The 27,442-nt window shown below is 39.7% G+C and overlaps 1 protein-coding gene across 2 annotated transcripts in view; it reads left to right on the forward strand.

The window, feature by feature from the left end:
* Positions 1 to 27,442, forward strand: part of Phtf2 (putative homeodomain transcription factor 2) — a 112,922-nt gene that overhangs the window by 34,647 nt on the left and 50,833 nt on the right. For both annotated transcript variants that reach the window (XM_052173108.1, XM_052173109.1), the window contains exon 3: positions 24,123 to 24,179. In XM_052173108.1, the coding sequence (XP_052029068.1) occupies positions 24,123 to 24,179 (57 nt within the window). The remainder of the gene's footprint in view (positions 1 to 24,122; positions 24,180 to 27,442) is intronic.

The following is a 27,442-nucleotide window of genomic DNA, read 5'->3' on the forward strand; positions in this document are numbered from 1 at the left end:
TGTTTTCATGTGGCTTCTCAGGATCCAGGACAAGTCCTCATTGCTTTCAAGGCCAGTACTGTAATGACCAAACTGTCTTCCCAAATATCACTTAACTTCCCTTTTTAAAACGGAACTCAAGTCAGCAACTCAAACAGTCATCTTTAAAATCAAACATTTGAACGCAATATAATCCAGAGATATACTAATTTGATATGTGCTGAGAGATAATGGTAGGAAAATGTCAAAGGATTCTTTTTTCACAAATTATAACTTCATGTTTCTATAAAGATAAGAAAATAATTTATGTAGTAAAAACTTTGCGGCTAGAGAGATGGCTCAGTGGGTAAGAGCACTGACTGTTCTTCGGAAGGTCCTGAGTTCAAATCTCAGCAACCTCATGGTGATTCATAACCATCCATAAAGAGATCTGACACCCTCTTATAGCACATCTCTACTTACGTATAATAAATAAATCTTATTAAAAAAAGCTTTGCACTTTACAACACAGATAATTATGAGAGTCAGGACAGCATATAGATGCAGACTATGTGTGTTATGTGTGTATAGATGTGTGTGTGGGGGGGGGGTCAGGAGCCAGCCTGCAGTGCAGTGGTGTGTGGCACCTGTGCGTGTGCTGAGAACTTTAGGTACATTATGTATTTGATTTTGAATTAAGCTTTGGTACTTGTGTAGTCAGAAACCTTTTACTGTTGCTAATGCATTGTGACTGCACTAAGGGTGGAGACCCACAGTTTAAGGAGCTGGGTCACACGAGTTGTTTCTGCTGACAGGCCCTTCAATGGTCTTTGTTTCTTTCCTCCTGTTTGAGGAGTGTGAATATTTTTACTAAAGAATCAAAATTAGGGAATGCACATTGGAAATTATCTTTTCTAGTTCATTGTAGTAGCATATGCTTATAATCTCAACACTCTGTAAGTTGAGACAGGAGTTCCCTTTGAGTTCCAGCCCATCCTAGGTACAAAGTTCAAGTCTAGCCTGGGCTGTCCAATGAGATCTTGCCTTTACAACATCATCATCATCGTCATCAACAACAACAACATCATAATCAAAGATAACAGCAATATCAAGCAAACAAATCCCCAAGTCTAAATAACAACAAAAAGTTTTATATATAATATATAATATAATTATATATAATATATATAACATAATATAATATATAATATATACAATATATTATATATAGTTTTATATATTATATATATAATATAATTTACAGGCAAAAAAGTGAGACATTGTAAGATTAGGGAATTTATACTCTTGCTTTTTAAAAGGCCTGCTTTAGAGAGTTTGTCAACTATATCATGAATTACAGAAGCCCAAACAAAGAGAAGAACTAAGAAATGGTATGGCTTGAATTAGTTGAACTTAGTGGGAAAAGCTTATCCTTTGGTTTGGGGGAAGGGGCATTCTGTGACATACTAGAAAACTACTTGTGAACTTTAAAAATTCTCTGTTGAATGGATTTAAAACAGACTAGTCAAGATTGGAGAATTTGCCAGCTAAATTCCAATTATCGTGCAGTCTGTTTATCTTTAACCATGGTAACAGACATAATGGTGAAGTAATTTGGTAAACTACCAATTGACAGGCTAAAATTAGACCAGCGTGCCAGCTTTGAAAGGCGCTGGAAAGACCAAACCACTGTTTCTAAACTGCTACATATTTATAGTCCTAGAAAAAAATGACACTTGTAAATGCTGTTTAACGGGGTGACTTAGATTCTAAATTGCTTTCTGGAATCGCCCATGGTATTTATTCAAATAAAAGCAGTTGACTCACTCCTGAGGATCAGATCACAGAGAATAAAGCACTCATAGCAGACGCTAAAATTTTCCTGTTTGAACCTTTATACAGAATGCATGTTTTGTCCTGCTAGTGAGGCAAAAGCTTACTTCAGTTTTCTTTCTTATTTTTGTTACCTTTCCCCCATGGTGAAGTACAGATAAAGACAATAGCTATATGCCAAGTATTGTGGTCCACGCCTTTAATCTTAGCACTTGGATCTCTTGAGTTGTAGGCCAGCCTGGTCTACAGGCTAAGTTCCAAGATATCCAGGCTATACAGAGAAACCCCTCCCCTATCCTCCTCTCTCCTCTCTCCCCTCTCTCTCTCTCTCTCTCTCTCTCTCTCTCTCTCTCTCTCACACACACACACACACACACACACACACACACACAGGAAATACCTCTGAGTTCAGGCCATCCTAGGCTACAAAGTTAAGTCCAGCCTGGGCTGTTTAATGAGTTCTTGCCTTTATAACATTCTTGGGGGTAGAGGGCGGAGAGGAGATAAATGAATAAAGAGAGTATGGCATGTTTACAAAATGTAATTTTATGCAGCTAGAAAGAAAATTGAAATCATGGCACATTCAGGAAAATTAATATAATTGGAAATTGTTGTGTTAAAGCAGTCCGACTCAGACAAATACCACTTTTCTCTTATAACCAGAACCTTGATTTTTTTAAATGTATATATGTATCTTTATAACTTTATATGTGAGTATATAATTATATATTTGTGTATATAGCTATTAATAGAAAAAAAAAGTAGACTTGAGAGTAGAGGAATAGATCTCAGACGGTTGGGAGACTAGAAAGGTAAATGATACATAGAATAAAATATAGGTTAGGAGTCCCTGCTGAAGACAGGGACTCAGCTAGAAGGTTGAATATAGGAGAAGGGAACAAATAAGAGAAAGGCACATATGTTTAGCCATACGGTGATTAAATTATTTTTATGCTAACCCCCTAAAAGCTAAACAGTAAAATGATGTATATTTTGATGGTATATGAAGAGAAACACTGAGGTGGTCTTTTAAAACTAATTAGTTTAGAATTCTAAAGTTTAGAATTCTAACTAATTCAGAAGATGTCTTATTTTTCCAGTTTTCAAGATGATAGGTGTCAGGGTGTAAATTTAATTACTATTTTTCTGTCTGCTTTGACCTTTTTATATGGCTTATTTTTGTTAACTGGTATAAAATGAGGGGAGAAATTACTAAGGAGCCTCATTAACTTCATGCAGCTAAAATTCAATATTTAGTTTTATCAGTAGTCTTTAATTTTAAATATTTTATTAGCACTACACAGTTTCACAATATAGTCCTCTTGCAGGATTTATGCTAATTTATATTGAAATATCACTTATGACAGGCATACATGTGTCAGACACGGTTCTTTTCAGGAAGCTCTGAAGCTCAAAGGCATCAGATGCCGGTTCCTTGTGAGCACTGCACTGGGATCTGTGCAGTCTACTCAGACTGTGCCCTGCTAGTCACTCCTGGTCGCTCCTTCGTCTCCCACAGCCTCTCAGGTCTGTCTGCTCTCTTTAGTGTTCCCTGATCCTTGGCAATAGTAGTTTCTCTTCACCCCTGCCCCAGGGTGGCTTATTGCAGAGTCTTGACCTTGTCTCTGACCTGATTAATGCTCTTCAGAAGTGTCCTCTTCCATACAGTGGAAAGTCCAAGTGTCTTCATAGAACTTTCAGATTTTTATGCTGATATCATTTCACACTTGTGTGTGTGTGTGTGTGTGTGTGTGTGTGTGTCTGTCTGTCTGTCTGTCTGTCTTTTATTAACTCATACACAATTACTTGTTCCTTGGTTTTTTGGAGTAAGACAGCCCTTACCATAGTAAGCTCAGACAAAGTGACTGCCTGTAAACACTCCGACATCACTTTCATCATTTGGGTACTCTGGACAGACGACTCCATTTTGCCATTTTCAACATTTTATAATAATTGAGGGAAGACTAATCTCTTTTACTCTTAGGAGTTGTGTACAGCTTCTTATCACCATCAAGAACTTTCAAAGCAGGGTCAAGAGTTGACTCCTTAGACAAAGTGTGTTTCCTGCAAGTTGCTTATCAGCAAAGATCAGCAGTGTCTGCTGATGAAAAGCCGTTCACTCTGTCCCGGGGTCAGCCTTTGCCTCTAGTATCCTGACCTCCAGTGTGATTGCCCTTCGAAAGTGTCTTTTGACAGTCTTGGCTTGCCATCTAACTGATGGGTAAGAAAGCTTCAGCTAGAGTTGTAGTCTCATACATATGGTGGCTGAACCCTCCAACTTCTTACGTTTCAGTGCCACTTCTCGATAGAGTTTATTGAACTCTGCCTGTGTAGTTTTTCCATTTGTTTGAACTACCCATTTTATTTTTGAGTTTTTTAAATAATTAATTCTACTTGGTTTTTAAAATGCAAAGCCTATCTTCTCCTAAAGGGCATCTTTTATAATCCTCTAGAGACTAGGTGTCTACTCCTAGGATGCCTATAGAAAAAGATGTACATGTGTGTGTTTTTCATGACAGGAGAGTGGTTTTTAGTCTCACAATCCTTTTTTAAGAAAGACTCTATAAAGTAATGAAGTTGTTACTGTTAACAGTGTTTGTGACCGCTAGGAAAGGACCACAGACTCAGTCTAATTAAAGATTTATTGATTAGCTGCTAGCTAGATGAACGATCTCTGGATTTGTGATTACCAGGAAGGAGGGTTATGAGAAAGGACTTTAAAGGGAAAAACGCACGAAGACTTTCAATATCTATGCAAGCAAGCAAAAACTGTTCTGTTCTGCCAAGTTAAGTGCTCAAGGCAATTCAAAACAGTCTTTAATATCAGCATAGGCAAATTAAAAAGCAGCTAGTCACATCCTAACAAGTAGGTAGCCATGGTTGTACACTGGGGGGAGGGAGGGATGTGTACTAAGTGGGGATTACTAGGAACTTGCTTTCTAGGGACTGGAATCAGAACTGGTGGGTACCAAGATGGATGTGTAGCATAAAATAGAGCTTCTTAAGCCATAATAATTTCTAGCTTACAAAATCAATGTGTTAATTTGTCCTGATGATTGTGACCTCTTGGCCTTTAAGGTAATATGCTATTTCATTCTGTTTCATTACACTGCTTAATGGTTGTTGTATCCTCCATAAGGAACTTGTTTGAGTTGGCTTCTGAACTTTTTTTTTAAAGATTTATTATTTATTTATTTTATGTATATGAGTACACTGTAGCTGCAGACACTAGAATAGAACGTCGGATCCCTTTATAGATGGTTGAGAGACACCATGTGGTTGCTGGGTATTGAACTCAGGACCTCTGGGAGAGCAATTGGTGCTCTTAACCACTGAGCCATCTCTCTAGCCCACGACTAGGTCTTTAGGCACAGTTTTATCTAGGTAAATGGCTCATTACAAGTCTACCAGGTACTGTAGGCGAATATTTCACTTCCTCTGTCCTACTTCTTGAATCCCACAAGAGCAGTGTTGTAATCCTGTAGACTGATTTGTAGAATTGCTCAGTAGAAATTGTAGAGCCACAGCAGGCTTTCTCTTGACTTACAAAGAGAGAGGTCTGGGCTACTTAGGCTCTGTTTTGGATGGTCTGAGTAAAGCATCCTGCAGGCTTTCACTATTGTAATTTTACCCAAGGTAAGTAATTAGAAGGAAGCCAAACAAGTTTTGGCTAATTCAGATATGCTTCATGGCCTCTTTTTTTGTTCGTTGGTTTGTTTTAAATTGCTGATGACTGAGTAGGAATAATATTTTAAGTATTCTTTAAAAATTGCAGAGCTATTTAAATAACCAAAGTATGTTAATAGCCACAGCATTTAAAATTAAAATTTAAGAAGCTTACTGGTAAGCTTAAAAAAAGTATACACAAGAAAGATGCTTGAGTTTTTTAATTACGTACACGTGACTTAGTGTCTTATTTTGGAGAAATCAGTATATTCTATGATTAATACTAAGAGTGTGCAATTACACATTTATATTCTTTGCTTATTCTCCAATACAAAGGAAAAGGAAACATTGGGTAAGTCATTAGGATGACATATCTAATATTTTTTGAGCTTTTATATATTTGCTACTATTGTTAACTACATACTAGCACATTTAATCCTTATTACCTGATTATATCAACTATTTCATATTTTTAGGGCTAAGTTCAATTTTCTGAAGAGCTTTCTATATTTTTACTGGCTTTACCAGGATCTGACATTTCCCTGTTGGCATGGCAGCCCATGGAGGATCAGTTGTGTGTGTGTGTGTGTGTGTGTGTGTGTGTGTGTGTGTAGGGGATGTCAGAATTACTAACAAGGGTTCAACTGTAAAGTTAACCTGTTGATTTGAAATTCTGTGGTCTACCATTTGCTATTTATGTGTGTATAATTTCTCTTTGTAACTATAAAAAAGAGTATTATCCACTTTATAGTGTTGTGAAGTTTGGGTTAGTATGTCCAATGTGTGTCTGGCACTTTCTGTTAACATTCGTTGGTATTGCTGTTGCTACCACTCTTATTAACATTAACTGCTTTAGCTAGCAGAGAATTAGAAACCAGTTCTAGAACTAGAGTTCCTAGTATCCGATAACCAGAATCTTTCCTCCAGGTCTCAGTTGGTTTAGGTTGCAGTTGTCAAATAGTTAGCTGAGAGTTTAACATCTTGTAGCCTTACCTTTGGTGTCTTAGAAATCGTTTTATTTAAATAATTATTATTTAATATCAACACTTTAACCCACGATTTGTAAAAATTATTTATCAAATAAGACTTTTGATACAAACATCGATATATGATTTCTGAGTAGAAAACTTAATGGAGAGAATTCTTAAAAAAGGGAAATTTCTTCAAAAAGTTGTTATAATAATGAGAAAACCCAGAGTTGAGTGATGTTTTAAAAACAAAAATCACAACTGTCCAATTTTATCAATGAAACCAGATACTGTGATGAAAACTTGCTAGGTCAGAGGCAGAGAAAGCACCCAGCTGGCCTCCACGCTGTCTTAGATACCCTTCAACTCAAAGACCTGCCTTTCTGCTTTCCATGTCCATTCCCTGTAAACTGGTAGCTTGCTCTCCTTCTTGACCTACAGTTGGGTTTATTTAACTTTTGTTTACAGAAAGTTCTTGGGCTAAAGGTGTGTGCTAGGGCTGAGCCATACCACAACTACTTGTTTACAGTAAACAGAAAGCTCAAGATACAAGGTCTATCCTAGGACTAAGCCACACCACAACAATGTTTTTTTCCAGTTACAGTCTTGGGGTTCACAGTCTGATCAAATATCCTGCAACATTTGTCTAAAACAAAAGATTCTTTCTCTAATATCAATAAACTATATACAATCTGGCAAGAATTACATTCACAATATACGGTCCAGTATTTGGCAGCCCTGGAGAAAATACTATCTAACCTATCCCAATGAGTTCAAAGTTCTGGACCTAAATCACTTTCTATTATAACTTGAATTTATCAACCTAAAAAATCCTTTTAGACCTAAAAACATTTTCTTAAATCCTAAACAACTTAAGCTTAACTGTGAGACTATAACTATCTAATCTTCAACGATAAGCCTCCTAGGCAGTAATTGCTTCAGTGTGGTTGTCAGAAATACCCCACCTGATAAGAGAAGAAGAAAGCCCACTGGTGTTTCAGAAAGCAGAGGACATCCGACAGACAAGAAGCTGCAGACATGTTTCCCTGGGATCGTCTCCAAGAGGAAGGATCAGTTCTAAGAGTTTGGCAGAATGCCCAAAAAACCTTAGGTGACCACGGAGCAGGAGGAGCTTCTGAAGACAGCGGCTCATCATTGAATCATAGAAAGCCACCCTGCAAGACAATTTTAACTCCATAGACAGACTCTTCCTGCATTAAAAGATGGGAAACTCCATTTTGGATCCATTGAGAGCCAGGGTTGGAGCTGAGGGATGGGCACAGTACTTGAAAAAGTCATTGCAGCACTCACTGTATTTGTAACCAGAATAAAGCCCTCCCTTCTTCCAATTGCAGTCTTTATATTTTTCCTCCCCCCAAAACATTGAAAAAATAGCTGTACAGCAAGAAAAATTAGCTAAGGTAGTACAAATGCTTGAGAGACAAAAGACAGAGGAAATAAGGAAACAGGAGGTGGTTAATTATGAACCTGTAGTACATAATGGAAGTGAGGGTCTATCTTGATCAATGTGTGAAAAGCTTGGTTAGGTGGTGTGGAGCCCAGATCAAGAGTGAGATATGGAAAGTAAATACCCAAATGTCTGGTTTATTTGTGGATTCATAAAGATCTAATTGTACCCTGATGAACAGAAAGAGGGAATTAGATTACCTGAAAGATACCAGATTATAGAAAAAAACTGCTGAATTAGATCACCATGTATGCTTTAAAGATGTTTTAACATCAGAATGGACCTCATGGAACGTGTTAAGCTGAAGAGGTTCTGCGCACGGACGACTGGGTTCCTTGGAAGCTACGTGAAAGGCATGAATCAAGAAATGAAGAGGTGCAGAACAACAGCTACGCAGACAACACAGACAGCAGATGCCTCTGCATGGACACAGCTCAACAGACCAGCTGAAGGAGGACAGATGTTCACCAGACGGCAGACTGGAAAGCCTAGATGCTGAGATGGGCGTTTGCTGAAGGACTGATGATCAGGACTGCAGTGTGAAGGATCATCGCTTCAGGGGCTCTTCATCAGGACATCCAGAGTGTTAAGTTTGTGGGATAATTGTTTCTGTTGTAAAGGTAAACTGTACAAGTTTTAGAATAGACAAAAAGGGGGAAATGTTGCAGGACATTTGATCACACTATGAACCCTGAGATTGTGTTATTTACTGAGAAAAGCTGTTTCTAGTTGTAGTATGGCTCAACTTTAGCACACACTTTCAATCCCAAACAATGAAGGGAAAGTTAGTTTTTAGAAGAAAACACCTAGGTTTGAAAGTGATGTTTAATTGAGTGGCCAACAGAGTGAAAAATCAGAGACAGATTTGTTAGAATCTCAAGGAAACTCTCAAGGAAAGGAGTCTACTTAACAGAGAAGAATAGAAGGAAGGCAGTTTCTGGGAGAGTTTACAGAGACAAGTTGAAGCAAGAACGAGCCAGAGAATGAGAAGAAGGCAGATTAGAGCAGATTGCCAGTTAGTCTGAGGCCAAGCAGAGCAAAAATCCAGAGCCCCAAAAAAGCCAGGTTGAATTGGTCAGCGTGGGGGGGAGTTTGAGCCAGAACGACTGAGCTTAACCAGCCAGCCAGAGCTCAGAGAGAGCTAGAACGGGGTGGGGGGGGGGGCTCTACTTGTTCAGCGAGTCTCAGAGGCTGAAGACACTGTAGGCCTGGGTTAGATCCCAGGGAGCTGGAGGCAGTAAGCACTGGAAGTGACAATTACATCAGGCGAATAAAAGATACTTTTACAGTTGAAAGGAGTAGATTGAAGTCAGAGAGTTTATCAGTGCTGGAGGTGGCTCTTAAGCCAGAATCTGATGTCCTCGCATTTTATTGGTGCTTAGTTCCTCTGCTTTAAAACCACATAAAATATGCAAAACACACTTTTAAAAATGAATATGGGTTTTCTGATTTAATTTCTCTATAAATAAATTATCTTAAATTGGACACATATAAGTTTAGGTTCTGCCTTTTTTTAAAATTACTTTTATTTCTAAGTACAGAGAATTCTTTTCCTCAAAATATATTGGAGACAGAGTAAAACAAATATTCTGTATCAGTAAATTGTAGTCTGTTAAGTTTTTGAATCATACTGTATCAAAGTAGAACTGATGTTTAGATGTACATTTTACTTAAGAATTTATAGTTAGGATTTAGATTGTCTCTTTTTGACAGTTATGAATCAGGTTGATATGCTAATTTGTGCACAAACCTTTGTAGAGTCATGTTTTCATTTCTTTTAGGTAGATTAGCAGAAGTGAAAGTGCTGGTTCACAGTCACAAGCTTTTTCAGAGTCATTGCTACATTTTATGTGTGCGTGGGTTTTCTCCTGTGCTCTCCTTTCTTATTTTTTTCTCTGCCTTCCCTTCTCCTTCCTCCCTCCTTCCCTCCCTCCCTCCCTTTCATTTGACAAAGTTTGACTGTGTATCCCCAGGTATCCTGGTACTTGCTAATTGGACCAGACTGTCTTTGAACTCAAAAATCTGCCTATGTCGCTTTTCCAGTGCTAGGATAAATGTGTGAGCCACCACGATCATTTGTTGTTGTCTGTCTTTTCTATTGTAGCCATTCTCAGTATCAGTAAAATAGTACCTTTGTCACATTAATTTGTGCAGGCATTTCTTTTGATTGATTACTTTGGTCTTTACTTTGAATTGCCTAAAGCTTTAGAAGCTCTGGATGAGACTCCTACTTTTGTATAGTAGCTTCCTGAAGATCTTGGTTGGGATTCTTTTCAGGTAAAATAGAAAAGGAAGTACTGTGAATGTAGTTTGGGGTAAGATGAGATCTTACAACTTTTTCTTTTTGGTATGTCACAGTAAAAAATAAATTATCTGATATCAACTGGTGTAAAAATATATGAGATTTCCATTTTTTTCATAAATCCTAGTACTATCTCTGATTGGGTGTTGGAAGGTATACTGAAGTGAATATCTAAGTTCTTGCGTACATGTGATCTTTCCTTTTGCTATATTGATGATCCTGTTCAGAGAATGTACAGGGTTGGAGGAACTGTAAAGCCTAACCAGTGCTTCTGGTGAAGTAAGATCCTGTGACTACACCGTTATGTTAGGAGACTCTCCTTCTCCACTGTACATGAAATACCTTCCAGCATATGGTCTGTTATATGGAAAAGTCATAAAATTGGGTATGAACTTGTAATTGTGAACACAAAACATTAGCAGTTGTTGTTAGGAATCTGATAAAAACGTTTCATTTAAAGTGTACATGTATCTTAGGTAAATGATGATTTACTTAATTTTTTATCTAAACAAGTAGTTTGAAATGTTTTCTGCTATAAACTGCTATTGTTATTAGTTTTAGAGATGACAACTCATCAGAAAGTAGCACTTTGTAATGGCAACACAAAAGAGCAAAATGCTTAACATGTTACAACTTGAATGAATCTCAAAATATGCTATTCAGTTTTATATCTAATAGGAAACACAAATGAGAGGCAAATATGTAAGCTTATAGGCCAGAAATAACCAGTGGTCTGTGCCAGAGGTAGAAATAAGTCGTGACTGTAAGTGAATATGAGATTTCTTTTTATGGTAGTAAAAATGTTCTGAATTAGAATGTGGAGATGGTTGTACTTACAAGTGTACAAACTTATTAAGAGCTGTGGAGTTGTGTACTTTAAATAAATATGTTTTGTGGCATCTGTCAAAGTCTGTGTTTAAATTTCTAGACAAAATACCTAAGACTGAGCATTGTATAATGAAAGAAGCTTATTGAATGCATAGTTCTGTAAAGGCAAGAACACAGCATCAGCATCTCTCATTTCTGGTAAAGATGTCTGGCTAGCTGCGTCACAGCCTGACTGATGGCTGATGGTAGGAGGACTAGGAAGAAAGAGGAGTAATTTAACAAGACAAGAAGCCAGAAATTGAGGAGCCAGCCTTGTTATTTGTAATTCTCTGCTCTCCTGGGACTGTCTACAGTCCAGTGAGAACTAAGTCCCTTTTGAAGGCATTGTGATCTCATTACCACCCGTTGGGCCCTACGTCTCAAAGGTTCCAATACTTGGTTGCCACACTAGGGACTAAGTTTCCAACACAGGAAACTTTGAGGTATACATCCAAACTACAACATAAAAGTTGTGTATTTCATGTAAACAGCTTTATAAAAAAGTGGTCCTATTTCGGACAAATTTTTAAAAACAAAACCACATAAGTACTTAGGTGAAATATCTATATAGAGAGGGCTGTGTATTCTAGGTATCCCAGGGAGACAAGAGTAAAATAGTTTCCAGGATGTTTCAGCTCTCACAAGGCTGCCTCCTCTGTACAGAACTGCATGGTGCCCCTCACTTCCTCTTTGCTATACATAAAAAGACATTGTTATTATTTTCATTCTGTCGTAGTAACTTAGATACTTAATAGGTTAAGCTTTCCAAATGACTTGAAATAATTAAGCATTATATCGTATAAATGATAGTTTTCTGCAGTTGAGAAAATTAATGTTGCCATAGAGAAATTGGCTGCGCTATGTAAATATTATATACAGTAGTATATACACTTAAAACTACATATATAAAGTTGTTACAAACTGTACTTCAAAAATTTTGCATATAGGAGACACCTCAATTATGTCTGGCCTTGTGTAAAATATCACCATGTCCAACTGCACAGAAACTGGGTAAGCTGGATAAAATAGTCCTGCTTGAATTTTTAAATCACAGTACTGAAATAAAATTACGTGTTTTTATTCCATTACAAATATAGTGGAGGTCTTGGCAAGTGATGGCCAGTCATGCTTTGAATGGAGTCCAGACTCTGGCTTTTGAACGTTTGTGGCCCTTGGGCAGCACAACCTCAATCAGTTGTCAGTTGTGTCCTAATCTTTAAAGGAAGAATAGGATGAATTTGGTTTTCATTATTTTTTTTTCTTTTGGTGGTGGGGGACAGAAAATTCTAGTATATTATCTGGGAGGTTTAATGTACATATGTAGTTTTTTACTGTGACATATCAAAAGAAAAATGATTACATGGTCACGGTGACATTTATCACACTTCCCAAAGCTATAATATATAGTACTTTTTATTTTTGTATGAACAGTTAGAAATCTATCCCATAAAGAGATAGGTCCTTCTTGTACTCTGAGTCCTAACTTAAAGGTCAAAGGGGAATGAAAGCAAAACGCAAAAACCATGGTCATTTTGGAGTTGGATGTAGTATCTTCTGCTTTGAGAATTGTTATTAGGATTAAGTGTTACTGTGTAAGTAGTTGTCACAGGTTTTAGTGTCTTGCTTTAAGTCATGCCTAGCCTTGGGTGAAATTTTACCCTATCCAACTGCAGAGATTCTGCGACTGTTGCTGACTCAATAGCATGCAGCACTTACTGAACATTTATTTACCTGTATGCTCCACGCTGCCTCTAGTATGTCACACACATTTAGTCATCTCAGTAATGCTGTGGAAGGATTTACTGCCCTTATGCTGATTTTATAATCGGAAACTCAGGCTCCAAGAAGCCTAGCAGTGTTCAGTCATGTGAATATAGAGTTACTGAGAACTCAGACCTAGTGGCTCTGAGCTGTAGTGTCTGTCACCTGCTTACAAAGTGACACTCCAACCCAAGACGCACATTTCTACTTTTGATCCACTTGGCTCTGGTTGTGAGAAGTGGTACCCTTTGTGGCTCATTCCCCTGTGAACTGCTATGGAGAGGTTCAGATGCTTAAATAAACGGTAGCCGTAGTTATTCTTTATTAATGTATTTGGCTTATGCTTTTGCAAATTTTATTCTCATTTCTTACTATTAGTGTGTGTAAGTGCAGGGGTGTGCCTGCCAGGGAGGACAGCTTTTGTGAGAGGGTGCAGGCTTGCCTTCTGCAGTCAGTTCCAGGGCTGGAGCTCAGGTTAGCAGGCTTGCAGGTCACCTCACTAGCCCAACAGTACTTTCAAATGAAACATACTGTCAGTTTTGCTTAGCAGTGGGGCTACTTTCTTAGAAATGTATCCTTTTGTTACTACCTGAGTGTTCTGATATGAAACAGATGATGTAGGTCATTCACTGTGGCTTCTCAGTGTAGCTGGAGTTGTATATGTGAGATGTACTAGGCTTCTTCTGAGTAACCTGAGTAACCTGCACTCTCTTGCAGCAGAGGTGAATCAATACTTAGTAAACATAGTAACACTCTGTGACTTACCAGGCAGTAAGTGCTGTCTATCATAGTTGCATGTTCTTTTTTCTTTTATGTGGTTTGTGTGGGTCAGATTCACCACAAACACAATACCGATAAGTGTTGTTCTAGGGTGGCCCTAAGGTCATTAGGTGACAGGGATGTTTTGGTCTCAGTATAATGCCTCATAGGTGTGGCTCATAGGTGACCCATGTGGTCATAATGCCATATTTTGTTGACCAAATGTCAGTGGTGCATGGCTGGTTTGTTGACTCTGTTAGAAGTGTTGTTAATTACTGATAGGTTATTTGAGATTAATGTTTTTAACTATGTACAAAGCTTAGAGAATTTTCATTAATGTTTATGAATGCTTCTTTTTAGACTAGGTGGGGTAATAAAATTCATGGACTTTGGAGATCCCCCCATACATTTGTTATTAAAAATATGAGCAATACTACTTTTGATAAAATACAGATGAAGTCAAGTTTGTGTTTGGTCTTTTACTGTGGTTCACTTAGTTAGAGCTAAAGAAAGTCATCTTTTAGTTTTTAAGACCAAACTTCATTTTTAAGTAATATATAGCTTTTAAAGCTATTTTAATGTTTAAACAATTTTAAAATAATTTCTACTCTATGATAATTGAAATAAAAAAGAATCTAAACAATTAGCAATTGAGTGATGTTAATTTGGCTTTGAAAACTTCAAGAATTAATATGGTAGACTTGTTACAATTTGCATGTTGAATTTTGACCCCTTAGTGGATAATAAAGATATATTTGAACTACTTTCTTATTGTTAGTTGAATACTAAATCTTTTCTGTTCTCACTAGTAGAGTCCTCACAATTCAGGATCCAAGGTTAGTTTAAATAGAAAAGTAGACCCTAAATTATCTTTGCTCAGATGACTTCACAGGAAAAGTTATTAATCTGACAGTACTGTAATAAACCTACTGAGAACGAACATACTCCGTGTCCCAGCAAGCTGGAAAGCGAGCAGCTCTTGTAAATTATGCAGGGCGGTGTTGTTTCCATTACCAGCAGTGTTCTCTTTAACGCTGGGCCAGGACACAGCACTGCTATGCCCTGCTGCTGCTTCTCAGCAGTGTGAACGGCCAGTGGGGCCAGACACTGACGGCCACTGACGGCCTGGACGTCCGAAGGGAAGGCGGGCCTGGCCTCGGTACACTCTTCCCAGCACTGTACACAAATATTTCTTTTGAGCTAGTGATATTAATTTTGTTTCGTTTCCTTAGTCATACTTTTCTTTGACTTTTTTTTAGGAGGAGACAGCCTGCTTGACTCGGCTGGAGTTGGATGTCTGGCCTTGGGTCTTTGTGGGAGAGCAGAATGTGCTGGGTCCAGTAGCATGGTCCTGGAGCCGGGGAGTTATTCAGAATATAGCAGAGCTTCAGTCAGGCCTTTGTGCGTGGTGATCTGCGTTTCCCTAAGTGTACAGTTAACTAGGGCACGTGCTTTTAAGATTTAATTCTCCAAGACCTTTCATGTTGAAGTTGTTGGCTTTCATTACAGAGTTATTATGGGACTTGAAATGACACAGTGTAACTTGTGTCACTACCTGCGAGTGGACTAGCAGGAAGGTTCTATTGGCTATTTTTGCCTCTCAGGTGGCAACCATTGTTTGCTGTAATAGAGTTAGGAAGGTTTTCTTTGGCTTCCTCTGCACTTGGCGGTCTCCGAGTCCCACCTCACATCTGTCCGGCAGGCTCTGCTCCCTCTGACCCCATCTGCTCCTGTGTGAGCCAGTGAGTCTTTTCTGCCACAAGAATTTTACCTGGAATACTGGTATTTTCTTGTGCTAATGGCATGTGTTCGTGTGTTGGTTCTTTATCCTTTTTCCTGTTTTGAAATGTTCCATGTGTGTGCATGTCTGTGTCCTTCTGTAGGATTTAAATTTTTGAACTTTTTGTTATTTTTTTAGCTAAATGTTTCTCCAAAAACCAAAAATCAAAACTAACGTGTTTTCCACCAGAGACTTTATTAACTTTATTTGTAACTTTCTCCACTGTGTTTCTCCTTCTACTCAGTCTTGAGGTGAGATTGTATTCAAAACCACTCTATTGGTCCTTGACCTGACACTCTATTGGTTCTTGAGAATATGAACTATTGTTTTCTCTTGATTTTCCCAAATATTGATTGGTGGCTTAGTCCCTGGGAGCTCTGGGGGTCTGGTTGGTTGATATTGTTGTTTTTCCTATGGGGTTGCAAACCCCTTCAGCTTCTTCAGTCCTTTCTCTAACTCCTCCACTGGGGACCCCATGCTCATTTCAGTGGCTGGCTGTGAGCCTCTCAGGAGACAGCTATATCAGGCTCCTTTCAGCAAGACTTTCATCCACAATAGTGCTGGTGGCTGTATCTGGGATGAATCCCCAGGTGGGACAGTCTCTGGATGGCCCTTCCTTCAGTCTCTACTCCACACTTTGTCTCTGTATTCCCTCCTATGGGTATTTTGTTCCCCCTTCTAAGAAGGACTGAAGTACCTACACTGGTTTTCCTTCTTCTTGAGCTTCATGTAGTCTGTGAATTGTATCTTGGATGGGCCGAACTTTTGGGTTAATATCCACTTTTCAGGGAGTGCATACCATGTGTGTTCTTTTGTGATTGGGTTACCTCGCTCAGGATGATATTTTCTAGGTCCATCCATTTGTCTAAGAATTTCATGAATTCATCATTTTTCATACCTGAGTAGTATGTGTAAATGTACCATTCCTGTATCCATTCCTCTGTTGAAGGACATCTGGTTTCTTTCTAGCTTCTGGCTATTATAAATAAGGTTGCTATGAACATAGTAGAGCATGTGTCCTCATTATATGTTAGAGAATCTTTTGGCTATATGCCCAGGAGTGGTATAGCTGGGTCCTCAGGTAGCACTATGTCCAATTTTCTGAGGAACCACCAGACTGATTTCCAGAGTAGTTGTACCAGCTTGCAATCCCAACAGTGGAGGAGTATTCCTCTTTCTCCATATCCTCACCAGCACCTACAGTCACCTGAGTTTTTGATCTTAGCCATTCTGACTGGTATGAGGTGGAATCTCAGAGTTGTTTTGATTTGCATTTCCTTGATGACTAAGGATGTTAAACATTTCTTTAGGTGCTTCTCAGCCATTTGAGTTTACTCAGTTGAAAATTCTCTGTTTAGCTTTGTTCCCCATTTTTAAATAGGGTTATTTGGTTCTCTGAAGTCTAACCTCTTGAGTTTTTTGTATATATTGGATATTAACCCTCTGTCAGATGTAGGGTTGGTAAAGATCTTTACCCAATTTGTTGGTTGCCGTTTTGTCCTATTGACAGTGTCCTTTGTCATACAGAAGCTTTACAATTTTATGAGGTCCCATTTGTTGATCTTAAAGCTTAAGCTATTGGTGTTTTATTCAGGGCCTTTTCCCCTGTGCCCATGTCCTCAAGGGTCTTCCTCACTTTCTTTTCTATTAGTTTCAGTGTGTCTGCTTTTATGTGTAATTCCTTGATCCACTTGGACTTGAGCTGCTCCTTTGTCAAGTCACCGTAGGTGTGTGGGTTCGTTTCTGGGTCTTCAGTTCTATTCCATTGATCTGCCTGCCTGTCCCTGTGCCAATACCATGCAGTTTTTAACACTATTGCTCTGTAGTATTGCTTGAGGTCCAGGATACTGATTCCCCCAGAATTTCTTTTACTGTTGAGAATAGTTTTAGCTATCTTGGGTTTTTTGTTATTCCAAATGAATTTGAGAATTGCTCTTTCTAACTCTATGAAGAAGTTTTCTAAGACTCTTGACTTTGAGTCTTCTCTCTATTTGAATATGTATTTGTTTGTTCTTGGATTCTTCAGGTTACTTTGTTTCTCTTGAGATGATCAGATAGGAATATAGCACACAAACACAGTTTGTTAATGAGTTCCATACTTCTTACATTTTCATCTCTTGAACTTGGGTTATAACTTCTAGCTGTTCTTAACCTTTGTGTGTGTGTGTGTGTGGAGTCCCAGTACTCAAGCCACCAACCTGTCTTTGTTCTTCTGCATATCAAGGTCTGTTTTACTCACAAATGTGTTCATGTTATTTTTCACTCATAGGCTTTATTTGATTCTTTTTTGAATTATCTATGTGAATATTTGTTGTAGAGATTTTTAATCCCACCCTGGGGTTTCTACCCTGCCTTTGACCATTCAGGTCCTGGAGGAAGGACATGCATAACCTTTACATTTACATTAAGCCTCACACAGCACAGGCTACCTGCACAGATCCTACCCGCACAGATCCTACCCGCACAGATCCCTGCCTGCACAGATCCTACCTGCACAGATCCTGCCTGCACAGATCCCTGCCTGCACAGATCCTACCTGCACAGATCCTACCTGCACAGATCCCTACCTGCACAGATCCCTACCTGCACAGATCCTACCCGCACAGATCCTACCTTCACAGATCCCTGCCTGCACAGATCCTACCTGCACAGATCCTACCCGCACAGATCCCTACCTGCACAGATCCCTGCCTGCACAGATCCCTACCCGCACAGATCCTACCCGCACAGATCCTACCTGCACAGATCCCTGCCTGCACAGATCCTACCCGCACAGATCCTACCCGCACAGATCCTACCCGCACAGATCCTACCCGCACAGATCCTACCTGCACAGGTCCTACCTGCACAGGTCCTACCTGCACAGGTCCTACCTGCACAGGTCCTACCTGCACAGGTCCTACCTGCACAGATCCTGCCTGCACAGATCCTACCTGCACAGATCCCTACCCGCACAGATCCTACCCGCACAGATCCTACCCGCACAGATCCCTACCCGCACAGATCCCTACCCGCACAGTTCCCTACCTGCACAGATCCTACCCGCACAGATCCCTACCTGCACAGTTCCCTACCTGCACAGATCCTACCTGCACAGATCCCTACCCGCACAGATCCTACCTGCACAGATCCTACCTGCACAGATACCTACCTGCACAGATACCTACCTGCACAGATCCTACCTGCACGGATCCTACCTGCACAGATCCCTACCCGTACAGATACCTACCCGTACAGATACCTACCCGCACAGATACCTACCTGCACAGATCCTACCTGCACAGATCCTACCTTCACAGATCCTACCTGCACAGATACCTACCTGCACAGATCCTACCTGCACAGATCCTACCTGCACAGATCCTACCTGCACAGATCCTACCTGCACAGATACCTACCCGCACAGATCCCTACCTGCACAGATCCTACCTGCACAGATCCCTACCTGCACAGATCCCTACCTGCACAGATACCTACCTACACAGATCCTACCTGCACAGATACCTACCTGCACAGATACCTACCTGCCATGCTATTAGAATCTACGTTCTTATCAGTAACCCTGAGTGATTAGTGTTTCATCTGGGCTGCTCTCAACTCCAGTCAGCCAGCCACAGGACCACGTTCTCTTGGACTCACCTACCTCATGGTTCCCTCTCCATTCACCTTGTCCTCTATCTTGTTAGTTTCTGGCCCCAAGCCAGGGAATCCTAAACCCCACCTATGTCTCTTCTGCCCAGCTATTGGCTGTGGGAATCTTTGTTTGCCAATCAGAAATAACTTGGGGGCAAGTTCACATAGAGTCACTAGGATCTATGTGCAGACTCCAGGTCTTGGGGCCTGCACATAGCATTATAATACAAAGCAAGACCAAACCTCAACAATATTTTTTTCTATAGTACTGACTCCTTAGGGCCAAAATCTCCAGTAATTATTTTTCTTCATTATATTAAAGAGCATTCTTCAAAACTTATTTTTCAAAATTTGAATCAATGTTTCACCATAACATTAACTGGTTCTTTCTAAGTTGTAGAAACATGGCCATGATTTGTGAATTGATTGTTTATATGGCCTATAGCATTTTATATATACATATTGCTATATTATATATATAGTGTGTGTGTGTGTGTGTGTGTGTGTGTGTGTGTTAGTGCAGGGAAGGAATGATTGTGGAAAGACTTTTTGGTTATAATTAGCTTAGGAAGCATCAGTAGTTAATGAAGTATTATTACCTAGAGATTAGAATTTGCTCTCCTCAATTTTCATTTTATGTGAGTGTAAGCTTGCATGTAGTAGGTGTGTGCGCATGTGTATTAGCCAGAGGACAACTTTAAGGAGTTGATTGTCTTCTTTCACTGTGGATTAGGGAAATTAAACTCAGGCTGTTAGGCTTGCTTGACAGATGCCTTTACCTAAGGAATTTTGCTGCCCCAAGAAAAAGTCATATTCTCCATAGCAAAGGATTTCAGGGTCTTTTTAAAAGGCTTTATTTTCACTCTAGTCAACCATCTTTATTTTTCTCTAGTAATACCTTTTGTTATGGTACAATCCCGATGATGACTGATTAAAACAATAAACAGTAGATAAATCATAGATGTTTACAGTATATAGAGTTAATAGTCATTACACAGCTTAGAATGATTTCCACAATTACACTGTATCTGAATACTTACCTTCTTTCATTACTTTCCATATACTACAGGGATTTTAGTGGGATGTTCAAAAAATTAAAATTTGTTTATTTACAGGGGAGCATATGCACTACCACATGTTTGTGTGGGTCAGAGAACAGTTTGTGGGAGTCAGATCTGGAACGCAGGTTTTCAAACTTGGACACTAAGCCCAAGGGGATATTTCTAATAACTTTTGTAAACTTATGATTCTGTTTCTTTTATTATTGAGTCAAGAGTTAGGATTTGATTAAAAACAATCAGAGAAATTGCTCATCACTCACAGGTTACGGCTGTGAGTTCCTCAGGCCACACCTTTTGGTCTGACATCATTGTCATTCACAGTGAATGCCACATGATCAAGCCTCTTCCTTTGGTCCTTCTCACTGAAGTTACCTGAGTGTCTGATATACAAGTATTGATTCCTTGGGTAAAGGGAAACACAACTCAGATATTTTTTAGATTTGTCTGAGAGGAAGTAGTTACACATTGTGGAAAACTTTATGGTTTTCAGAGCTTTGGAACCTTTACTTTGGAGCTAAATATTGTTTAAAAACTAGAATAACCAGATCTTATTAATTCTGTGAGATTTGTCTGTGGGTTCTAAATTCTAGTGCAAGTGTCCATTAAGTGTTTCCACTGTTTGCTTTACTAACGTGAGTAAAAGTACTTGTGATGATTTATAGTGCCCACCAGGGCAGCAGGGTAAATAGTAAATAAAGACTTGTTTCTCAAAGTTTCTTAAATAATATTCAGAATAATAGGAGCATAGTAGTATTAGGGGGAAAAGTTTTTAGTATGGGAATTAAAGGAATTAAGTGATAAAAGTTGTAAACCCAGGCCTCCTTTCACTTTTTTTTTTTTTTTTCCCCGAGACAGGGTTTCTCTGTATAGCCCTTGGCTGTCCTGGAACTCACTCTGTAGACCAGGCTGGCCTCGAACTCAGAAATCCACCTGCCTCTGCCTCCCAGAGTGCTGGGATTACAGGCGTGCGCCACCACCGCCCGGTTCACTTTTTTTTAAGTACACTTCTAGACTTAGTCTTTTGTATTATCTAAGCACCCAGGGGACAGCTACCTTTGGTAAAGATTGATGCTCCTGTCTCTTTAGCCTTTCTCTATCCGAGTTGCTGATCTTCTGAATGTAGCAACCACAGAAGGCATTTAGCCCCTAAAAGTAGCTTTCGGCTTGTTTCTCAGAACCCCTTTCCTACAACTGAGTGCTGGCTGTTTACTGTCTCATCACCCAGTCATTTTAACAGGCATGTCTGATACCATCCATTATTTCCCATTGCTCCTTAGGAGCCGGGTCTGCGCGAATAGAGGCCGTCTTTCTCTGTACCCTCCGGTCTTCTCTTTTTTATCTCTCGCATTGCCAGTCTTCCCTCCCCTATCTCTCTTCCTTCTTCATATTTTCTCTTTGTATTTTCTTTATAGTGTATGTAGAAAGATACAAAACTTGAGAATCACAGCAGAAGGGGATCCATTCTTGTTAGTTACTATGCAGTGGTAAATGTGAAACACACTTCCTTTCTTAGATGATTGATTCACATTGCTGCTGGAGCAGCCCTGGGTTTGAGAACTGGGTTCCCACAGTAATATGTGCGGTGTGGGAAAAAAAAATACAGTGTCAGTATAAAGCAGCAAGGAAAAGTGCAATTCTTTTCTTTTCATGGGTGTTAGGGATGGCCATTGTTAGCAGTTCCTGGGGCCTTTGTATCTACCGCATACACGTACAGAGAGCAGAGCAGTGACTGCAGGAGTGGCTTGGGACTATTCATTTGGGTCTTAATATTTTTGTTATTATTGGTTCTTTTTCTCATTCATTTCTGTATTGGTTTAGGGATGCTGCTGTGCCCTTGTTTTTCTTGTTATGTTTTTATTAATTTTCGCATATGAATAAGCCAGCATTTGTTCATAAAAATAAGAGGAAAGGGAAAACATGTTAGATGAGCATGTAGTAGAAATGGAAACTCTAAAGGAAATGGATGTCTCTGCACTTCCAGGAGTGCTGATATTCACAGGGATCAGGATTTCAGACTTGTAGGATGAAAATGCCGAGTTATCTTTGCTGTCACTATGAGGGGTATTTCAAGAGAGAGGATTGCTAGACCCGTGGTTGGAGGCTGAAGCTGAAGGTGCGGAGAAGGATGAGCTGTAGAGGCAGAAGGCTTGTGTGGCCCCAGGAGTGAGAAGACAGCAGTGAATGAGCTCTGGCTACATAACCCAGCCCAGCTCACTGCGTTCGGCTACCCCAGAGCAATGGCTAGAGCGTTGATAAGGTCGCTCACTGCCTGAGACGCCAGACAAATGGTTGGTTACAAACATGAATTGGGATTCCAGAAGCTTTCATATGTAATAACTTCCCTCCTTGAAATACCATCACAACAGTGTTTAACTGTTCCTTATTGATATTAGCAGAACACAGCCTTATTTCCATTTATATTGTCTGCTCCAAATCGCACACCTTGGAGGACTGAGGGATACAAAGCAGAGGAGATTACAGAGTCAAAAAGACTAAGTTTTCCTAGTTGAAGATGTGCTGCCTGTGTAAGACTCCTCTTCTGTCCAGGGGACATTGCAGTTGAGTTGTTCTTAGGTTTGTATGACATTGAAACAGTGATATCTCCCTGATTTTTGATGGAGAATCATAGTTGAACTTGACCCTGCCACTTAATTTTTATATATCAGAAGTTCAAAAGGAACAGCTATCAGCTTTGTTGACTTAGTCAAACCTTCTAGGCGTTTCTGTGTCAGTGGTAAAGCAGAAGCAGAGCGTGTCAAGTTGTTTTTCTCTGTTGGCTGTTCAGCTTGCCTGTTCCTGAGCTGTGGTCCTGATTCTCCATAAGGCACTGTGTTAGAGTGGAAGCTGCCTTTGCTCCCTCCCATCACCCTCTGAATAAAGGTTTCTCCAGTCTAACAACCCATTTTATCCTGTGAGTTTGTATAGGAATACCCTCCCACCAATCCTTCTCAGTATAAAGTGCCAGTTTTCCAAAAGCCACCCACTTTATCACTGCTTTATACGGAGCCTGTGGCTCTTGGTGCTGGTGTCCTACATTGTGCTGAGTAGTGAATACATTTGCGTAGACATTGACCTTACTTTCTCTGATTTTAAGCTTGTGGCAAAGGAATTTCTGTGTCTATATACTTGAATTGCCTTGAAATAAAACAATGTTCTTTAAAAGAGAACTAGGCATTCTTTCACATATGAAAACAATAATTTAAACATATTACTATGTAATTCTCTAGTAGTTTGAGTTATTGTTTCACCAAAATATTTGATGTGTTGGAATGGTTGGTTGTACTATTTTATCTGTATGGGTGTTTTACCTGTATCTATGGCCAGTTTAGTGGTTTGTTTTGTTTTGGTTTGGTTTGGTTCAGGGAATTAAGTGGCAACTAAAGACAGTAGTAAGATTTAAGCAAATAACTTGAATAAGAACACCAAAGAATGACTGGTTATCCTGCTCTGGCCAAAGCTGAGTTCAAACAATGTTCTAGTCCAATAGGAACAGACATGGAGCTGTATTTTGCTTCTTGTTTCTTCCTCTGTCTTTTTACCTATTTCGTCAGTTCACTGACTTAAACTGGTGAGGTGGCTCCTATCTGTAACCTCACAACTCAGGATGCCATCCTAGGAGATGGCGAGTCCGTCCATCAGGCTACAGAGCGAGACCTGTCTGCAAAAGAAATGACTTTGTGGTCTGAATCTCATACATTTGTCATTTGGGAGATTTTTTGTTTCTTCTTGACTGTACTAGCCCTGTGGTAATTTTATATTTAAACTGAAGGATTCTTTAGGGCATGGTTTTCAAATTTGACTATCATCTTAGGTTTTTTTTTAAACCACACCCTCATATTTTAGATCCAGTAATAGTACCGTGAACCTGGAGTTTCCATTCTTAACAAGCTGCAAGGATGATGGCAGTACTGCTCCTTCCGTAGGGGCTCCCTGAGAGGCACCGCAGCTCAGCGCGGCCTCTGGCATCGGTGGCAGAGACACGTCTGTGTGTCTGAGGAACGATGAGGAGCTCTGAGGACCCGGGGCCAGCAACCCTCCTTTAACACAGTATTGTCTTTCCTCGCAGATCGGAGCCTATGATCAGCAAATATGGGAAAAGTCTGTTGAACAGAGAGAAATCAAGGTAACCACTTCGTTTTGTTTATTCTGAAGCAATTCTCTAAATTGTCTGTCACTTTGCCACTCGTTTGTGTTTCCCGTATTAGGTAATATGATGTTCTGGCGTTTTCAGGGATGAGCCTGTGGTTCATAGTCCTGTCTTTTACTTTGACTCTGTGCACCGTCCCTCTTCTACCGTCCTTTCTAATGATCATGTTTCGCCAGCTTTCCCCTTTCACTTGTCACCTTATACTTCTAGTTTGCTTCCCTCTCTCTGATGCTGTCACTGCTCTGTACAGTTTATTAAACTGGTAAGTGTCTCAGGACGTTCGCCACCCGCGTGATCCTGCAAGCCTGCTGAGCTTAATAGGAACCTGCTTCTTGATGCTACTAACAGAGTGACTTGGGTGCAAAAGGAGTGGCTGAATTTCAAAGGGGATTTAGGAAAATAAACTATTAACTCAAATGCTTTTATAGTAGGCATTTTTCCTCTGGACCATGTGGTTGCTGGTCTTCTTCTGATAGGATATTATCATAGGCTCCCTTACTAGCATGGAAAGCAGTTTCAAAACTAAGTTTGTGGTTTCTCAGCATTCTTTGACAATAAATGGTATATATTTTCATTTGCTTAGATACTAATCAGTATGTTCTTGCACGAGTGAGTGTAGTTTGGCCTAGAGAATGTTACTGTAATCACTTGCTACTTTCTATAGAAGTATTAGATCCGTTACTTAAAAATCTCACTGTTAGACTGCTTCCTCTGTGAAAGAGGAACTAATTGTTTGATATTTAATAATTTTAATCTTTAAAGTTTTTATAAAGAATTAATGCATTCATTTAGCAAAGTTCTAACATTTTAAAATAAGACTAAAGATCACAAGGACAGAAAGATAAAGCTATAGTTTGTAAGTCTGGTATGTTATTATAGAGAAGATAAAAATCACTGATGAGATAGGTAATACAGAAGGAAAATGTATGAGGAGGTTAGGAAAGATTTCAGTGACAAAACAGCTTGTGAAAGGAGTCTGACACATTCTGGACAGTCTGGTAGGGAAGGCATGCCAGACAGATGAAGGGCATATGAAAATATCCAGGAAGGAAGGGCGGGGGAGGACCCTGAGGAAGGACCTTGAGTGTGTGGTTTGGCATTCGGATCGAGGAAGACAATGAAGGTGATGAGCAGTAACGCACGCACGCACGCAGCAAAGGAAAATAAATCAGCATGTGAAGGGTGTGAGACCTCACCCAAGCCAGAAGCATAACTTGGTAACAGTTGGGAAGACACTGAAGGATTTGAAGCAGAAAATTAAAATTATTTTTTTTATAAATTCCTTAAGGCAGTGGTAGGTATGATAGGAAATATTGGAAGAGAGATTTAAAATTGTTTTGGAAATAGCCAGGCAGATCTTGGGAGTCCTGGGTATGTAACCTTTGTGTATGTATAGGTCTGGATATGCTGTTGTACATATTAGGTATTATTAATTAGGCATTTTACATATTATATAGATAGAGTCTATATGTCAGTAGACTTTCATTGAATAATGAAAGAAATTGGCCAAAACTAGAACATTGAAAAATACCAGTATTTACTGAGCATGAGAAGAAAGAAGGAATAAAACAGATTCCATTAGCAAACAGTCTGGCGATGTGTCCAGAAGAGCAAAGGCGAAGGTGCCTGAGACATGGCTTAGCCTTTAACAGACCTGGCTGCTCTTCCAAGCGCACTCCGCTTCCACAGAGATGAACTCTTCTGGCTTCCAAGGGCATTGCAAGTACATGGTGCATACATGCAAGAGAGACACGCAAGCATACAAAATTAGCATCAGTGCTCAAAACAAAACAGAAGAGGAGGAGGACAAGGAAGAGAAAGTAGGGAAGAAGAGCTGGAACAGGCAAATGAATAAGTTACAGAGCTGCAGAGTCTCTAAATAAATACATACATACATAAATACACAAATAAATACATAAATAAAGTAAGTGCTGAGAAGGTTGTGGAGAAAATAGAACCCCATTGCCCACTATAACTGTAACAGTATAAATTACTATAGCCAGTACAGAAAATTCAAAGTGAAACTACCCTATTATTCAGGGTATAAATCTGTAGGAAATAAAGTCAGTATATCAAGGAAGTGTCCAAATCTACATTCTTATTACTGTGCTATTCATAATAGCTAGGAAACGGAAATCTAACTCTCCAACAGTTACCTGTGGCTCACCTGTATAGTGGAATATTACTTAATATTATTTAATTCAGTCACAAGACAGAATTAAATCTTAAATTTGTAAGCATAATGGATTCAGTTGGAGCTAGTTTTAGTGTTCTATTGCTGTGATGAAACACAAGGCAGTTTTAAAAAGGAATCATTTAATTGGGGGCTTTTTTACAGATTTTGGGGGTTAGTCCATGATCATGGGACAGGGAACATGGCAAAAGGGGCGGGGCGTGGTGTGCTGTAGCTATAGCTGTAGCTGACAGCAGCGGTCAGCTAGAGAGAGGGAGAGAGGGAGGGGAAGAGAGAGAGGGAGGGAGGGAGGGAGACTGGGCCTAGCTTGAGCTTTGAAGCCTCAGAGCCCACCACAGAGACACCTCCTCCCACAGGGCCACGTCTAATCCAACAAGTCACATCTCCCAATTTTTCCAAACCACCCCACTAATGGCGGACCATATATCAAGGTAAACGAGCCTATGGGGGCCGTTCTCATTCAAACCACTAGAGAGCTTGGTATGTTACACGAAATAAGCCAGCCACAGAACAAGAAGAACCCACAGGTTCATCACACCTGAACTTAAACTGTTGGTTATCTGGAGGTTGGAAGTCCATGGCGGATATTAGGCTGGCAGGGAGAGAAGGAAAATACATTGGCGTTCACGTACGCTGCTGCACAGTATCCTATCAACAACAGCGCTGTGCCGTCTATTTTAATTCTAGATGAAAGGATTTGAATATTCTCACCATAAGTAAGTGACAAGCCTGTTTACCATGATTTAAACGTTGCACAGTGCATGCATCAAAACATCACATGATGCCCCATAGTTATATACAGTTCAAAACCTCAACAAATGTTTATGAAGTCATTTATAGAGGCGTTTAAAGGTCTGCAGTTAAACTAGCATCCGTGTCCTCGATAGAATATGGAGGTGATGTATTTCTATACACGAGAAGTCTACATCACCGAGCAGAATACGCTGCACTTTAAAATGGCCTTAATGAGTTTTGATGTCATTATTCGTACTTGGAGCCTAAAAAGCCTCGGGCCTTACACAGCTTCAGCTGCCAGAGCTACAAC

Source organism: Apodemus sylvaticus, chromosome 2, assembly GCF_947179515.1.
Source record: "Apodemus sylvaticus chromosome 2, mApoSyl1.1, whole genome shotgun sequence".
Taxonomy (NCBI): Eukaryota; Metazoa; Chordata; class Mammalia; order Rodentia; family Muridae; genus Apodemus; species Apodemus sylvaticus.